Source organism: Erpetoichthys calabaricus, chromosome 8, assembly GCF_900747795.2.
Source record: "Erpetoichthys calabaricus chromosome 8, fErpCal1.3, whole genome shotgun sequence".
Taxonomy (NCBI): Eukaryota; Metazoa; Chordata; class Cladistia; order Polypteriformes; family Polypteridae; genus Erpetoichthys; species Erpetoichthys calabaricus.
The window spans coordinates 62,010,256-62,028,863 of NC_041401.2; the positions used below are offsets into that span (position 1 = coordinate 62,010,256).

General features: G+C 35.5%; 1 protein-coding gene across 2 annotated transcripts in view; it reads right to left on the reverse strand.

Annotated features, from left to right (window-relative positions):
- The window catches only part of spag5 (sperm associated antigen 5), a 72,283-nt gene continuing 53,675 nt past the window's right edge, over window positions 1–18,608 (reverse strand). For both annotated transcript variants that reach the window (XM_051930842.1, XM_051930841.1), the window contains exons 18-24: window positions 18,020–18,146; window positions 12,046–12,166; window positions 11,656–11,736; window positions 5,352–5,501; window positions 1,784–1,858; window positions 1,540–1,620; window positions 1–598 (exon numbers count right to left, since the gene is read on the reverse strand). In XM_051930842.1, coding sequence (XP_051786802.1) covers window positions 524–598; window positions 1,540–1,620; window positions 1,784–1,858; window positions 5,352–5,501; window positions 11,656–11,736; window positions 12,046–12,166; window positions 18,020–18,146 — 710 coding nt within the window. In that variant the 3' untranslated portion in view covers window positions 1–523. The remainder of the gene's footprint in view (window positions 599–1,539; window positions 1,621–1,783; window positions 1,859–5,351; window positions 5,502–11,655; window positions 11,737–12,045; window positions 12,167–18,019; window positions 18,147–18,608) is intronic.

Below are 18,608 nucleotides of genomic sequence, written 5' to 3' on the forward strand. Positions count from 1 at the left end.
TAATTAAATACTGTATCATGCATTCAGGAAGTACTCAGGCCTCTTTACTTTTTTCATATTTTTTATGTTGCAGTCTGATCCTCAGATTGTTTAAATTAGTTGTTCCTCTTATCAAGAAACACGTAAAACCCCAGACTAGCAAAGTGAAAACAGGATTTCAGAAATTTGTTATTGTGACCTATTGTTAATCATGTTCAGGCTAATAAAAAACAAAACTTAAAATTTCTTACATGAATGTGAATTCACAATTAAACAAAAATGTAGAAATGCAGTAAAAGTCATGAGAGTAATACGATAGCAGACAGAGAGACGAAGTGCAGTCTGATTAAAGGAGGAGATGAATTATTAAGAAGCTGGTAGGAATGAAGGCCACAGTGACTGCAGGCTTTCTATGCCAGTTTTTGTACAGATATTAGTAAATGACATCACAAAAACACAGTTGCGAAATACAGAATTTATGGCAAAAAACAAATGTTACAAAAATTAAACTTACAACCATGTAACAAAATAAAGCAATTAGAGATTAGTCAATATGATGCTTGAGTTCTATTAACTGTTGACAACTCTGAAGGACGGCGTCGGGCACTGATGAGACAAGCTATTGGGAGAGAGGGAAAAAAAAAGGTAAGAAGGAAATATCCGCATTCTCAAAACAATGTAACTATTGTTTCCAAATCTAAAGCTTCTTTAAAAAAATCCACTGCCAGGCTACTATTATGTTGAACGTTCTTTACAAGCTGCCCTCTTAATGAATTAGACAATAAAATCCCACAGAACAGACAATCATTTTTCTGTGTCTGTTAAATGACATTTCTTTCCAGTTACATTGGTTTGTTGCATACTTGCAAATCACATGATGTAGCACTCCTTCCTAGAAAGAGTTAATGAAGCCAGCCATGGTAGCTACTGCCAAGCATGCATTTTGTGTCGGATGATTAATTAATCAAAGTGATTTGGTGGCATCAGACGATAATACTTAGGAGACCCCCCTTCTGTCAATGTCTGACTACATCTTTCAAAATAATATTTAAAACATAATAATAAGAATAATAATTCATTACATTTATACAGAGCTTTTCTCAGTACTCAAATATGATCTAATGAGTTTTAAATGGTTAAAATAATGATGATAAACTTCAATTATTGCTATATGAAACATCCTTATGCATTGCAGGATCAAAATTTAAATATAAATTACTAAAAACTAATATAAAATTATAATCATCACTACCTTAATTTAATTCATCACATTACCACAGGAATAAATGAAGAGGGGTCAATTTGCTTATTCAATAATTTTGTTGTTTTAAAATTGAATGATTTAATGGGCAACAAATTTAGAGTAGCACAATTTTTTGATGAGGTTTAAACTGGCATTTGCTACTAAATGAACAAAATTGAGAAATATCCTAAAATGCCTGTTTATATTAAAACAATTACAACTTTAGCATTTATCTATTAATCCACATTTGTAACCAAAAACTGCACCACTAGAGAATGAAGGTGTCACCACTTTAAGTGCCTTGCTACATTCATTACCTTCCTAACTTTCTCCAGAATATCATCAAGGATCTTCAACTCATTCTGTGATTTTTGGTAGTTCTTCTCATAAATTTCTCTCTAAATTACAAAAAAAAAACACTCATCAAAACGTAACAATACATCAAGAGGGAGTTTCATGAATAACAAAACAAACCAATTAGGCTCTACATTCTCTTATTTCAATATCAGATAATTCCAAGTAGGACATAGTAAAGGGCAACGCATTTATCCCAATACTCACATGCCTGAGGGCTCGAGCCAAAATATTTTTTTTACTCTCTTCAGCTTCCATCAGACGATCTGTTAGTTTTTTCACCTATTGTAACAATGAAAACATTACAGTTACACAAGGATGCCAAGTTGAGGATTTCATCATATACAGTAATCCCTCGCTACTTCGCGGTTCACTTTTCGCGGATTCACGACTTTGCGGATTTTATATGTAAGCATATCTAAATATATAACGCAGATTTTTCGCTGCTTCGCGGGTTTCTGCGGACAATGGTCTTTTTACTTCTGGTACTTGCTTCCTAAGTTGGTTTGCCCAGTTGATTTCATACAAGAGATGCTATTGGCGGATGGCTGAGAAGCTACCCAATCAGAGCACGCAGTTAAGTTCCTGTGTGCTGCTGATTGGCTCAGCGACGGAGTGCTGCATTAACCAGGAAGTCTCATCTCACTCATTCAGCATTAATGTGCTCCTGCTACTGCATTCAGGGGATTATCACCTTCATCGTCATCATTTTTACTGCGCAGCATATTCATCACCATCATCACGTCATATATAACTACGTGTACTTTGCTATACAGTAAGTGTAAACTTATCTACCGCTTTCATATTGCTTAGCAGTTGTCCCTGTTATTAATAGAGTAAAGAGTGGGTTGTAAACAATACAGGGAGGGTTTAAAAACGTCCAAATACACGTTAAATAATTAAATAAATATGGTGTCCCTACTTCGCGGAAATTCAGTTATCGCGGTCGGCCTTGGAACCTATCTCCCGCGATAAGTGAGGGATTACTGTACATCAATGATATTTAGTAAAAAGTTCTGACAAAATTACATGACCAGTTGTACACCAGGATTTGAAAGTTTCAACATCAATAAAACACCTTGCAAGGTAAATGCACTTATTTTATTTATTTTTCCAAACTCTCAATGCAGGTTTTGTGGTTTTTATGATCAAAAGAGCTACATTTTCAGTCTACAGAACAGGTGTGAACAGGTCACCTTTGACAGCAAGTTGAATGACAGGCACTGACTGAAACTACAGCTGACAGCTATGTCTCCTCTTCTCTGCGGCCAAGGAAACAAATTTCGCCTCCCATTGCAGAGGCTATATGCAAAACATTAACCTAAAATGACAGATCTGTATAATATTTTGACACTGCAAAACAAAAGCCAAAAAAAAAAAAAAAAAAAATCACACTTAAAGGATTCCTTTAAGTGTGGAGTTCAACCTCTGAAATTATTTTATGTGGGTAGATCCTCGAGACCAGGGGGTTGGCAATGTCGGTCCTGGAGGGCCGCGGTGGCTGCAGATTCTTGTTCCATCCCAGTTTCTTAATGAGAAGTCAATTATTAAAGAAGCACATATTGCTCGAGAGACATTATTCAGCTTCATTTTAGTGGTCTCGCTCATTAAGGTTCCCTACACTTAATTGCTTATTTCAGTCGTAAACAGCTGCATTCACTTTTTAATGGCTCCTTATTAGCAGTAAGAGGCAAATGACAAAGGAGCCAGCAGTTCTACATCTAACTTGTTTCCATTTACACCTGTGTGGATTCATCATGCATTACTTGTTTTAATAAAAATGTGATAGACTGGAAATTATCCTTTTTAGTCTTCAAATTATTTGGATGATTTCCTTGGAAAGGAAAAAAAAATTACAATAAAAGAACTTTACATTGCAGACTAACAGGACATAAAATTAAATAAGTTTTTAGATTAGCAAGGATTTGTTTATAATTAAGCAACTGGGTTGGAATGAAAATCTGCAGCCACTGAGACCCTCCAGGACTGATGTTGCCCACCCCAATTCTAGACATACAGCATGCGAGATCTGCCTCAAAGAAGTTTTAAATGTGTCTAATGAAAAAGCAGACTTTGAATTTCATACATTCAAGAGGGATCAAGACAACAAGAGAGGAAGGTGAAATGGGAGATGGAACTCCAAGAAATTGCTAAAAACGTTTTAAAATGGGTAAAATGGAACACGCCTGCTTTTACAGTCTTTCAGCCCCCATTTTTCTGGAGTCAATTCAATGGAACCTTCTCATTCACACATACTGTATTCATAACATAAGCTTTCACAATTTTGTGTCTGTTCCAACTGGGAATTCTTTCACTTACAGTATGAGAGTTTAACCTCAAACCATCCTACATCAATATCATTATCCTTATTTTGATTTCAGAAGCTAAAGCAGGTAATGTTACAAATGTAACTAGAATTAAACAGTCAAATCAATGTGTTTTCCCCTACCATATCTATGTGACTAAAGGCACTATGTAGCTTATAGTAGAAAAAACCTTTAATAGATGTTCTACAATTAATAGTTTTTGCCATTGTTCTATATTCATTCACGTTTTTCTTCCTCTCTTAGTTAATTTTGAAGAATATTTCCAACCCCTGCACTTTTTTTGGATGAGCACTGGCTTTAAACCAAATCTTGATCAATTTCCTTTCACCTCATGCTTCCAAAATAAAACTGAATACCTGAAAATTTCAAAAGTGCAACAATATTTTGTAACTTAAAGTCCTCTTGGAATAAACCATTGTAAAATGTACAGTATGTAAGATGTATTTACCTGCTTCCAAATCTGCCTCAGGAACCCTTGTTGAACAACTCTTTTTCTTTATATCTTATTTCCTACACAATTTTAACACTTCTGTAGTGCCAGCACTTAAACTGTATTTGCTCAAACTGCAGTGATTAGTTATTTCAATCTTGTCACCATCCATGATCTTTTCTAATAATTTATATCCAGCAGTTCTAGAAATAGTTTATTGGATTATCTTAGTGTAGTTAAATCCTCTCTGCAATCCAGAGAACGAAAATGCACAATATTTCAGGCAGTATAAAGTACTAATGAAGCCACACCTAAAACTAACCTCATTTTACTTGTACTACACAGATCACACAATATTGCAAGAATAGCCTTTCAGAATTTTAATCACTTTAATACACTGACTGTCAACGTGCACTCCTTTCAACTGCTAGCCTCCTGTTTAAAATGTGCAACTCTAGCTAATATTGGGAATTGGCCAGATGGGGGGGGGGGGGGTCAGACCTGTTTGTGGTTCTGACTGAAAATATTAAGAATTTTTAGTGAAAATTTTGACGTCACAACTCCAAAAATGAAAGCGCCTATTCCACACATAGATCCTTCTCTTGCCATTAATAATAGATATTTAGCTACAATCATTTTTGTGTATAACATATCTGCATACAGATATACATATTTTTTCCAAGAAGAAATAACTAAATGGACGAAAATAACACTGTACTCACAAAGCAGTTCAAATTGTCATATTTCAAGTCACTGTTTCAGCTGGCCCAGATCAACCATCTGTTCCGAAGGATATCACAACTACCACAGGAGTCAGAGGTCTATAGTAAGTTTGAGTATTTTCACCTATTGTCTTTGGTTTATTAAACATTAAAAATTGTCTAGTTATATACAAAGATGGCTAATTCTACAAGTTGGGAGGGAAGCAAAAGTGGTAAACATGTTAATGTATTACAAATTGTAATCTTGATTATTACCATTACATGCATACTGCAAACAGAAGACTGTACTGAAGTACCTCACGATTTAGGAAAATCTTTTCTTCAATCCATAAGTTTTCATGGCATCTTTGCTCCTGACCTTTAGAAAGCTCCTCATGTAATACTTTCGATTCCGCCTCTGCCAAATTGAGGAAATGCTTTAACTGTGTCATCTCTCTTTGAAGGGACTGGAATAGATACAAATGAAGAATGTATACATTAGTCATGTTAGGAATGTACAGTGCATCCGGAAAGTATTCACAGCGCATCACTTTTTCCACATTTTGTTATGTTCCAGCCTTATTCCAAAATGGATTAAATTCATTTTTTTCCTCAGAATTCTACACACAACACCCCATAATGACAACGTGAAAAAAGTTTACTTGAGGTTTTTGCAAATTTATTAAAAATAAAAAAACTGAGAAATCCCATGTACATAAGTATTCACAGCCTTTGCTCAATACTTTGTCGATGCACCTTTGGCAGCAATTACAGCCTCAAGTCTTTTTGAATATGATGCCACAAGCTTGGCACACCTATCCTTGGCCAGTTTCACCGATTCCTCTTTGCAGCACCTCTCAAGCTCCATCAGGTTGGATGGGAAGCGTTGGTGCACAGCCATTTTAAGATCTCTCCAGAGATGTTCAATTGGATTCAAGTCTGGGCTCTGGCTGGGCCACTCAAGGACATTCACAGAGTTGTCCTGAAGCCACTCCTTTGATATCTTGGCTGTGTGCTTAGGGTCGTTGTCCTGCTGAAAGATGAACCATCGCCCCAGTCTGAGGTTAAGAGTGCTCTGGAGCAGGTTTTCATCCAGGATGTCTCTGTACATTGCTGCAGTCATCTTTCCCCTTATCCTGACTAGTCTCCCAGTCCCTGCCACTGAAAAACATCCCCACAGCATGATGCTGCCACCACCATGCTTCACTGAAAGGATGGTATTGGCCTGGTGATGAGCAGTGTCTGGTTTCCTCCAAACGTGACGCATGGCATTCACACCAAAGAGTTCAATCTTTGTCTCATCAGACCAGAGAATTTTCTTTCTCATGGCCTGAGAGTCCTTCAGGTGCCTTTTGGCAAACTCCAGGCGGGCTGCCATGTGCCTTTTACTAAGGAGTGGCTTCCGTCTGGCCACTCTACCATACAGGCCTGATTGGTGGATTGCTGCAGAGATGGTTGTCCTTCTGGAAGGTTCTCCTCTCTCCACAGAGGACCTCTGGAGCTCTGACAGAGTGACCATTGGGTTCTTGGTCAACTCCCTGACTAAGGCCCTTCTCCCCCGATCGCTCAGTTTAGATGGCCGACCAGCTCTAGGGAGAGTCCTGGTGGTTTCGAACTTCTTCCACTTACGGATGATGGAGGCCACTGTGCTCATTGGGACCTTCAAAGCAGCAGAAATTTTTCTGTAACCTTCCCCAGATTTGTGCCTTGAGACAATCCTGTCTCGGAGGTCTACAGACAATTCCTTTGACTTCATGCTTGGTTTGTGCTCTGACATGAACTGTCAACTGTGGGACCTTATATAGACAGGTGTGTGCCTTTCCAAATCATGTCCAATCAACTGAATTTACCACAGGTGGACTCCAATTAAGCTGCAGAAACATCTCAAGGATGATCAGGGGAAACAGGATGCACCTGAGCTCAATTTTGAGCTTCATGGCAAAGGCTGTGAATACTTATGAACATGTGCTTTCTCTATTTTTGTTATTTTTAATAAATTTGCAAAAACCTCAAGTAAACTTTTTTCACGTTGTCATTATAGGGTGTTGTGTGTAGAATTCTGAGGAAAAAAATGAATTTAATCCATTTAGGAATAAGGCTGTAACATAACAAAATGTGGAAAAAGTGATGCGCTGTGAATACTTTCCGGATGCACTGTAAATGAACTCTTATCTAAGAAGGTTTTACTGAAGAAGGAATAGTTAATCGGCAACACTGAGTTATCAGGTCATTGTATCCCACCATTATAGCAGTACTGTATTTATATGCACGTGTTAAAGAGTATTTTCTAAAGAATATTTTTAGATTTATCTGAAATTAGTAGTATTGGGTATGTTTTTTGCCATTTGTTCCTTTTACCCTTCACAGCTGTGTAAAGTAAAAATTTTCTAAACAGCATTCTTCTAAATATTAATGATTTTGTACAGAATTTATTTCCATAAAATAAAAGTAACCATTATATATTTAAAGGTTTCTTATATGCATATAAAATCATCACAACAGTACGTTTTATCATACATGCCTACAAATGTTTATGATGTTGTACTCACACAAAGTAAAACAATTAGCATCTCAAAACATCTCAAGCTTTTACCTAATTTTGCTGCACTGTTTTGACTTTGAAGAGTTTATAATAGTAACAGAATTATAAACAACAGCACTGTAATTCATAAAGACAGTAGACATTGGGGGCTATTTTCTATTAATCGTATTTACTTCAGTGTGGCGTTTTCTATAAATAATTAGATTCCAGACCAAGCCTCAATAGACAGCATATTTTGTTCTTGTTAAAATTAACATGCCTGTTTCTCTTCTTACAGTGTTTGTATAGCAATCATTTTAGTAATCAAGACAGTAATGCTAACTGCTTAGATTTTAATAAATTATAACAAATCAGACTGAATGAACTTCAGATTGCCAATTTTCGAGATTTTATGACGTAATGAGCTCTTTGCATGTACCATTGCTTAAAGGATATGGAAGCAACATGTATCTAGTTTACAATAAATTGCTGAGTTAATATAGAAATCAATCAAAATTAGTACTGCTTACTGAGCAAACTGATATTTAAAGAGAATGAAGCTGTTTATATTTGCAATATTAATATGCAGTAGTGTTGCATATAGTGCATAAGCTGTAACTTACATAAGGATAGGTTTCTGAACAACCTACAAGAACATTGCTTTCAAAAAATAAGTTTCTGTGAAGAACAGCTTTATTACAAATGTGAGAAAAAAAGTAATCTATTTTAATTATTAAGTTAAATAATAACAATGATGCAATTGTTACAAACAAAAAAGGATATTTAGTTAAGTAGGATACCTGTTGATCTGAACTAATGCTTAGACATTTCCATATATCAATCTTTATTATGTGAAGGTCACTTTTAGTAGAAGTAAACCTTTAAACTTCAGAAAAACTTTAAACATATTCAAATGATAAAGGAAGGTACTACAAATGAGACCATAAATTAAAATGTAAAGACAGAGTACACAAGGTCAGTTATTACAATACACTATTCACATCTTTTTTTAGATGGTAAATATCAGATGTCTTCTGAACTTCAAAACAGATAATTACAATTTTAGAAGTTCATTACCTTACAACAATTTACCAATGTCCAGTATAATGGGAAAAAAGTTTGCAAAGTATCTCTTTTGAGTATGACTGATTTAGGCAACATTACCGTTAAATTTCTTCAAAGCTGTGATCATACCATGAAGTATATTTAATACAAAGTTTTCTTACCATTTATAGATATCACTCTGAAATTCTCCATTGACTGCCAATCAGGGGCACTTTTAAATGAGAACAGCTACTGTTTCCCCAGAAGAACGCAAAGCCCAAATTAAACTAATCAAGCAAAGAACTCACGACAGACAAGTTATTTAAATTTCAAGGGCAAAACAAAATTAAGTGCAAGTTACCATCGAGTTTGAAAATGAAAATTAAATAAGAAAAAAAATGCGTTAATAAAAAAAATAATAATAATCCATGTGTTTTAAGATGTATTATTTTGGGGCAATCTAACATAAAGGTTCACTCTGTGATAAATTCATGATGTCATGGTCATACTACACTGCCGGTATGTTTTATCTGGATATATTACTAAAATATAACAAGAACATCTTCTACTGAATTTGAGAGAGTAAAGAGGAGTTACATGACAAAGGTTAAATGAAATGTACCAAGTAAGCAGCTGGCACATAACACCACTGCTCCACCCGCACTCTTAATGAGTGAACAGTTCTTAACCTGGGAGTTGCAGAAAAGCAATTTGTAAAGTCAAGCTTTAAACTACTCCTGAAATACTAATAAAATCCCTCCTGTAACTATACATCTTTATTTTAAATTGGCAATGAGCAGAATCATTGAGTTAATGTGCTTTTGAAAAGAAACAACAAAAAAAAAAAAAATCACTATTTCCATCACCTGTCCGCCCTGTCATCTTCTATAGCTTATGTAGCAAAGATGTGTGCATATAAATCTATGCTAGAATAGTCAAGCGGGACCCTCTGACCTGATCCCAAGCAGGCAGCGAGTGAAATTTAGCCTGATTTTTGTTTTTAGCTTTTATTTCAATAAAGCAGCTCAGCCACCCAGGATCACTACTATTCTGTCCATATCAACTGCTAAACTGTTACAGGACTTTAATCTTTGAATTTGATGTACTGTACAAAGTGTTTACATGTAAACATAAACCTATCTCCTTTAGATGAGTAAGTTATCCACTCTTTCAAAGGTGCTAAATAAAAATTATTCATTCACACAGAAAAGTAAGAACCTTTCACCAAAAACCACAACAATGGATTGCTAGCTTGATTTGGTGCTAATCTGTTTTAAAAAGTAATATACACAAAACTTCTTGAACAGTTGATCCTAAAAACTGGTATTTATCTCTACTACCTAAACAAACAAGAACTATTCACAGCTAAAATTAACATTTTTTTTGTCAGACAGCACAATGCAGTTGGCTATAAGAATGTTACATACTTCATTAATTTTTATTTTCAATATTAGAATTGTTCCTTTTACTTGCTTAAAATTTTCCTTCTCTATTGTTTTAGCCTTTCTTTTTATGATCTGAACATATAAACTGGCTTAAAATACCATAATTTACAGTAAAAGCACATTAATCATACTATACTTGTCTTTCTACCTGCTACTGATGAAGAAAGCACTTCCTTAAGTAGTGAGTTTACAAACACTGGCTGTGAACGTACACTTCCTACCAATGTTACTTTATGAAGTATAAGGGTGAGCCAACGTCTAAGAACTGATATCATTTTGATATCATTTCATTATCTGGAGAGTTGCTTAATATCACCGTTGCTATGATAGACGAGGGGTGTTAGGTTTACGGACAACAGACATTTTAGATAAATTTTCATTTTTAAAAAATAACAGTGTCAAAAGTCTTAAAGAAATACTTACAAAGACAAAAAAAGTTTGGAAATATATTAATGATTTATCCCTACCAATAATAAATATTTATTGAAACAACTGAACATGTCCTGAATGATGCCCTTAAAATTTTAAACATTATTTCATGATGTTAAACGTAGAGCAAGGTTGTTATAAGGGAAAATATAATTTTACTTTAAACGAGTCATCTTGTTATTTACCCATTATCTCCATTCTACATAAAGAAAAAAAGAGTTGAGGTCAGACATGTAGAGTAGCATGTTTTCATCAGACAAAGGGACCTTTAGTAACTTCTCTCTCTCGAATTCACTTAACATCAACCCCATTACAAAACTCAAGCAACTACAGTATAGGACAGTAATTACAAAAAGGGAGAGGCAAAAATTGGTCATCTTTGTTTTCTATAATGAGTTCAAGCAAAAATGTCTGACGTTATAGTGGCACAAATTTTGATTCAGGAAAAATAGGACTTATTCAGACCATACCTAAACAGAATAGCAAAAAAGCAGCAGAACTGAATTCTACCAAAAGTCATTTCACATTTAGATATTGATGTCCAAGGATGACAAGGCCATATTATGTTAGACTGATGATAGAGATAAAAGAAACTGTGTTTGCCCTTTACAAGTTCTGTCTGCAGTGCCCCTTGGCATCAGTGTTACAGAAAAAATGGGTTTGGAATATTTCCAATGTATGGAGTATCAGTCTCCAAGACAGCAGAATGGCACAGTACTCTTTAGGCAGGATCTCTTTCCACAGAACTTCCTGAAACATGAATAGTGTTATTGCTGATAATTTAGAAATATTTATTTTGGTTACTAAATTTTAACTGGACACTATGTGGACTATGAGACTAATGACTTTGCTGTTGCAATTCAACTTACATATTCACTTCAAATGTATCTACAATTTTCTGTAGGACCCATTTTGTTTATGTACATAGTATACTTAATGATAAAAACACTGTTACATTTGCTGACTTGGCATGAGCAGCCAAGTTATTGGTACTTTAAAAAGAAAGCTGTACTTCTATCAATGGAACAACTTCAAACAGTACCCACTTGAATACTGGAAGTCCTGAAGCTAGGATCTATGTAAATCAAGAGAGACTCAAAATCTCATATAAGACTTTTAGATTCTCAAAGCAACTGCTGTAAGTAGATAAAGTTTAGAATGTATAATCTTAAAGTTGCTCACCATAGTTTCCACTGTTTGGTTGTAGTACAGTTGTTGGGCTTCTTCATAGTCTTTACACCTCTTAAGCAGTTGCTTCTCTACCTAAAAATCAAATAAAACAGATGAAAAATGTTTGCATTTTGATGGAAATCCCACTTGATTCAGATAAATACAATGGGATTATGCAAATACAAATTAAATCAACCTTCCTTTCCAATATAAAGAATAATAAAGGGTGCTTGAGAAAACAATACAGAAAGAAACCATTCTTCTTATGTATTATTTTCAAGATCCTGGTAATGAATTGTGAGGGGTGTTGATTATGAACCATTAAGCTTAGGCAGATATATTTTAATTTTACCACAGTTGAGGTGAGAAAATGACAAGATTATATGAATGTCTTTGGCTTACCTCAGCTTTCACTTTCAGAACTTCATTTACTCCCTTAAGTTTCCCTTGCAGGTTTTCCACCTCTTCCCTCAAACTGCTGATTTCAGACAAAAGCTTGCACTCTTCTGTTTGTAGGTTGGCTCTGAAATAAGAGGGGTAGGTTAAGGTGATTAAGCTTTTATCATGACACAGTGGAGCACTGACAAAACTGAAATTATAGCTGAGAGTTAAATCTTATCCTCTGTTTATGGCGTCCAATGAAAACTACACAATGACTAGGGACCTTCTTTTCTCTTTATTTATGATTTCCATGTGTTACCTTTATTGTATGAATTTTGCGCTTAACTTTTAAGTAATCACATTCCATTTCTTATAAATGTTACATCACAGACAAAAGTAGCAAAGCAATTTTTTAGTTGTCGTATTAAGAAAACAATTATTCAAATATCTTCTTGATCCAAAAAAAAAAAAAAATCACTTTACACTTCCACTGAAGAGACTGTTAAAGGAGTAATCTCCACTGTCGGGCACATTAAAGTAAAAACAATTGACTGCAAAGCCCCCACTATCACACCAAAAAAAGGGTGCATCTCTGCAAGTGAATCTCTTGCGTACCATGCTGGGACTATGCACCAATTTTGAGACTGAACAGAGCAGTTTAGAGAAGAGTGGGCGAAATTCATTAAACAGAATTAAATGCTTCTGAACTGGCTCTTTTATAAATTAACCGGTTTTCTGAAGACTAATAAGGAAGTAAAAAATTAGTCTCCCTTCTCATCCAGCATGACGTTTATGGAGTGAAAGTCATTTGGTCCATAACAGTTTATATTTCAGTTGTATTAATGGCTTATGTGGCAGAAGAATTACATTTTGATTATTCTTCCATTTGTTTGAATTTGTATGCCAATTTCCACCTAGCTGCAATCCGTCTTTACTTTTTAAAAGGGCTGGGTGATAAACCTATAAATTATCATGAAATAACTTTTCCTCAAAAGAACTAAAAGACAGAGTCGATACAATGTCAACAGAACTCATTCCATCCATACTCTGGCAGACAACATTAAAAGACAATGATAATGAGAATAGCGCCGTGTCAAACCAATCATGCGGCTGTTACAGCCACGTCAGATTAGGTTGACGTACATAGCATGGAGCGTAGGAGTAGCAGATGTGCTACAGCAGCCGTGCATACCAAACGTCAGAGCACGACCTTCTAGAGCACGCACAATGCAAGACTTTACAGTCCCATACCCAAGCAAGTGCTGCACTAATGGGAATTTCACACATCGTTTTTTTTCATTTGACCAGAGGTCTGCGCAGGATTGATTTTTTAAACCCGCAACTGCCCGCTTCCGCAGTACTCCATCTTGAGCCCACCCACCCTCCCATTCACTTGACCCCATCTGTCCCAATCCCACCCGCACCCTAATGGTTTTGTCCCCCTGCTGCTCACCAAAACACATTAGTTCCATTAAAGAAAAGAGTCACGTATGGTTGATAAGCCTGTTCAACATGATCTTGTGCAAGGAGGTGGCTGAAGGTTTCCCCTTTAAGGCCCAGTGGTACTTTTCACTTTTTTTGTGACGATTCTGCTTCATCGGTATTTAATACAAATCATAAGATGGTACTTGACAGGTGCTGTCCACATGCAAGGCAAACACAAATTTAAGCTTTATGCTGACACTTTTCTAGTCGGCATATAATGGTAGCTTAAACACTCCACTTTCTCACAGTACGTTTTGCTTATCAATACAAGCACACTGTAACCAAGCAAAGCACTGTGAACGTACAGGCATCTATCGCCTCGTCTGGTCGCAAGCTTGGAGATGAAAGAGGGCATTACTAATAGAGGAGCTGTGAACTTCACTGCTATGATTTAGTGCAACTATATTAAATTGCAATTATTTCAAATTTCTTCTTGTCCTGTGCCTTTGTGGTCATTTAAAATAAATGATATAGAAATAGAAGCTTTGTAGAGCATGTAGATAAGAGTTGGTGCAGAACAGTTTGTTGACAGGTTCTTCCAGTAATATCTGATTCTAAATCTGTCGTCGCGTCTTTGAAAAGTTTCAGAAAAGAGATCACAATTGTATCTCTTTGTTGATGGGGCCAATCGTCAAATTGCTGTAACACTGAATTCAGCAATATATCTCGTCTCCACAGACCTGTTTAAGTGACCTTGTTGTCCAGTACGTTTAAAATACTCCACTTTTTTCTTTTTTTTTTCCACTAACCAGAGAAGCTGTGCAACTTCGTGTCTTTCTCCATTACTGGTGGGGTACAAACACTTCAGAGAATTGTGTTGGGCACTACACTTTAATCTGGTGTAACCACACAAGGCAGTGATTGTGTTTGCTCCTTGGTCAGTAATAGTCAATACCGAAAACTCTGAAGTTTTACAAATAGTAAAGTGCAAATGTTTTCACCCATTTTAATCGTGCTTGCTTTAAACATGGTTGAAAAAAGTACCCTTGACACAAGGTTTTAGCTCTCATTAATATAATGGGTGGTAGCAGATACGAAAGAGGTTTTCTCAAAGTTTTCAGTCCAAATATCAGTTGTGACAGCACACCCATAATTATTAACGGTCTCTAGCATGTCATGTACAATATCCTTTCTCAATTTTTGGCCTTTCTACCACTTGCCATGATACAGTCTTTGGATGGGACAGTATATTTAAACTTCAGACTTCCTAATTTTGGCTGCCGTGCCAACCAGGGACTGCTCAAGCTGAATACAGCCCTCACCAGAGACTGTGTCATAAAACCCTATATCCTTGCAAACAAAACCTGAGGTGCCTGATTTGTGTCCACTGTATGTTGGCACATTTATCGCAGCAAGCAAATGGCACCTTGGTTGCATTTGAGAACAACCGAAAATTACTGCCAAATGTCAGACATCTCTTTAGTGAGTTTGCAGTCTTGTACTCTCCTTTTTTAATTCTGTTTCTACCGCTGTGGACATAAGGCTGTCTTCGGGTTCTGCAATCTTGAGAAGGCTGCGCACAAGACAGTATATGCCTAGGCAAATTAACATAGTTTTAATGTACTTTCTGTTTTAAATTTTATTTTAATTTCCCAGACTCTAGCTACCGTCTGCAATACTGAGAAATCAGTCCCGCATCGTAAGCAATTGGATTGGGCCCCGTGAGTCCCATAGTGTCAACCTCTATCTTGGAGCATAAGCCGACCATAGTTGACTGAATGTGTGTTTTGTTTATGTTCTCCTTCACTTACATTAAAATGCTGCTTGAATTTGTACAGTGGATAAACAGGTATACAGAATGTTTTTTGTCTCTCAACCAAGCTGTTTGAATTTATATAAAGGAAAGGATACAGTATAGAGGTAGGTTTTTTTTTTTTTTTTTTTTTTAATACTTTATTTGGAACTCGCCAAAGAAATTACTTTGTGTTCTCCTGTAAAACTTGAAAGCTTTAAGACTTTAGTTTTACATTTAAGAATTTTAGGATTAAGATTTTTATAATGTACTAGCTGTCCCCCGCGGTTCCGCCCACAAAGCAGTGAAAAAAGACAAACTTTAAAAATCAATGAACAAACAGGTATCGTTAGCTAGTGTGGCAAGAGGTACAGCGACTCAAATGGAGGCTGGCACCTGTGTGAGACTGGCCCTGCCAGGCCCCCCCAGTCCTGTCATTACGCTTCCCCCTCCCCTCGGTCCGCAGCCTCCATCTTGGATTAGCATGAATAAATCGCTGTCACAAGCGAACTACAATACTTAGCACGAAGAGAGAAGTAGCAAAATCAACCGGAACGTTCAAACAAATTATAGAAAAAAAAAAAAATCTAAATCCATTAAGCAGTTCTCTCATGAAAAGTGGACAGACAGACGTTGGATTTATAAATTTAGTTTGTTCTCCTGAAAGCTTTTGACTGGTCAGAATTGAGACTTTTTATTTTGTATTACCTATTTTATTTATTAGAACTGACCAAATTATATACATATATACATATACACATACATACACACACCCCTATTTTATTTATTTGAAATACAGTTGTATAATGTTCTATAGTACACTTGTCATGTTCAACATCTGATACAAAATAAATAATATTTAAACCAAAATTAACCTTATGATATCTTCACATATCACTTAAGAGTAAAAAGAAGCCTTTTAGCTTGACAGAAATAGCGATTTGATTTATAATGTTATATATACCAATATCGACTGATATGAAAAATACTGTGATAAGTTTTTTTTTCCCATATAGCCCAGCCATACTTGTTAATACAATGTTCAGCCAATAAGTCTCACAAAGTGTGCTTCTGTTTCAGTATTATTCATTTAGTTCCCATTGATAATAAGTCATGTTTGCTGCACCTTTGCATGTTATACACTCTCCACCTGGCACAAGACAGACCCTGCTGTGATCCTGTTGGCTGCTTGTAGTTGGCCTTTTAGTGCTGAAATTAACTATCAACATTTTCTTCCAGAAAAATCATAATACACTTGTAGAATTATTTATATCTTAGAGTAACAGAGAATGAAGCAGCCATAATTGTGAGGTCATTAAAGCTCCCACAGGGTGTGATAGGAGTAGCATGATATGTTAATTTAAATTTCTATAGTTGCATGTTTAAATCTCATCATTTAGGGCACCATGTTTACGCTTTCATTTATACATGTAAACACAAGTTGTTGATTCTTGTCCAAGTTCCTCAAAAAATAATTTGTTGCACTTTCTTATTTTAACAGGCATATACTAATATAAACATTCTTGCCCTAAAAAAACATTTAGTGTAACAAGCATCTAGAAATCTGTAATCTGCTTGTCTTCAGCTTTTGCACAATATTTAGACTCCCAAGAAATCAAAATGCACTGATGAGAAAAATGCACAGGCCTCAGACTCAGTTCAGTTCTAATCTTTATATAATAACCTTCACACATTAACAAATATACTTGGAATGCAAAATTTACACTATATACATCTTATACATACACTGAATTTATATGTTAACATAATTTAATAACTTAAAAAGGTTTCTTAGCCAATGTATTTATAAATCCTCCTGAGAATATATTAATCCATTGTGATATGATATAGTCTTCATTTTAAAAACAATAATGAGCAAAGTGTTTTTGGTAAGCTTTTTAATTAGCCACCTGTTATTGGTAAATGCAATATATACTTGATCCTAGAGTACCATAAGTAGGTATTGTTGTGCACTACATGTATACATATTAAGTGGGAGAAAGGAGACAAATGCCAAGATGACCAAATAACCTGGATAATTGGGGTTCACACCTAAAATAGGTTGTGCTACACATATTAAAAGGCAGTATTTTAAAAGTTGGATTACGAGTTGGAGTTTACACACACACAAAATCAACTCACCTAGGGGTATAAACTTTAATATTGGCCAATTATAAATTAATAATGAAGATTTGCTTTTAAAAAAAATCTTTAATTTGAATATCCATTAAAATGGCTCCATCCTGCAATTCCCAGTTCCCCAGTAAAATGGGTCACACTTAAATTGCACAGGGACAGTGGGAAAACGGTAAAGCCTTTGTTCCCATTACCAATGCATAAAAACAGGTCACACAATTACACATGTACTATAAAACTACTTAAGGCAAGGAGGTTAGAACCTGGGATGGTCCAAGAAAGCTGCACTTGAGTGGTGTAGTACAATATGACATATGGCTTACAAACAGGCTGTCTATTCATCCATCAATGTTTTGAACTTGCTTTCTCCATTACAGACAGGGTCACAGGCTGTCAGACTCTAAACTGACACCACTGGGTAAAAGGCAGGTGCAATTAGCTAGACAGGAATCACACTCGCACCCAAAAGACTGGACCTTGAGGAAACCCAAAAAGAGGCAGAAGTTGGAAAAGAACTTACACAAACAAAAAACTTACTCATGCTATAACTCATCAGATCTAGAGAGCTAAAAGTAATGGATCAAAATTGCATTTTGGTCATTTCAGTGTTAAAATTCCAAAATATTTACATGTTAAGCTTACATGGTCTGATGAAGTTCATCTTCTTGCTTTCTCTTTTCTTCTTGTACTTGAATCACAGTCGTAAGAAGAGTAGATACTGTGGAATCAAGATAGCCAATGCTGTCTTCCAGTTTCTTTTGAGGGGTCTCTGTAAAAAAACAAAACAACATTAAAGCAACAAACACAAATCTTAGATGTATAAAACATACTAATCAATATTTAATAATTACTTGGGCAATTAGCAGAAATCAATTTTCTTTTTCAACCAATGCATTAATAGGCAAGGACTGAAAATACATCTTTCAAACACAAACAAAATTTAAGAAAGAATCATACATGCAATCACCAGAGGCATTTTTATTTTAATAAATCAAATAATAGCAACAAGCTTTTTAGTGTGAAAGCTTACAGGTTGCTTTCAAAAACAGAAGCAACCAAAGAAAAACCATGATACACACAAAGAAACACCGTAGTTCTTAACAGTTTTGAACTTCAGCATTGCTGCTTTCCTTATGAAGAAGCTTGTGTCAGGTGTATATGCCGAACATAAATTACAACTTTACCATTTGAATAAATATATAAAAAAACACACACAAAACAACAACTGACA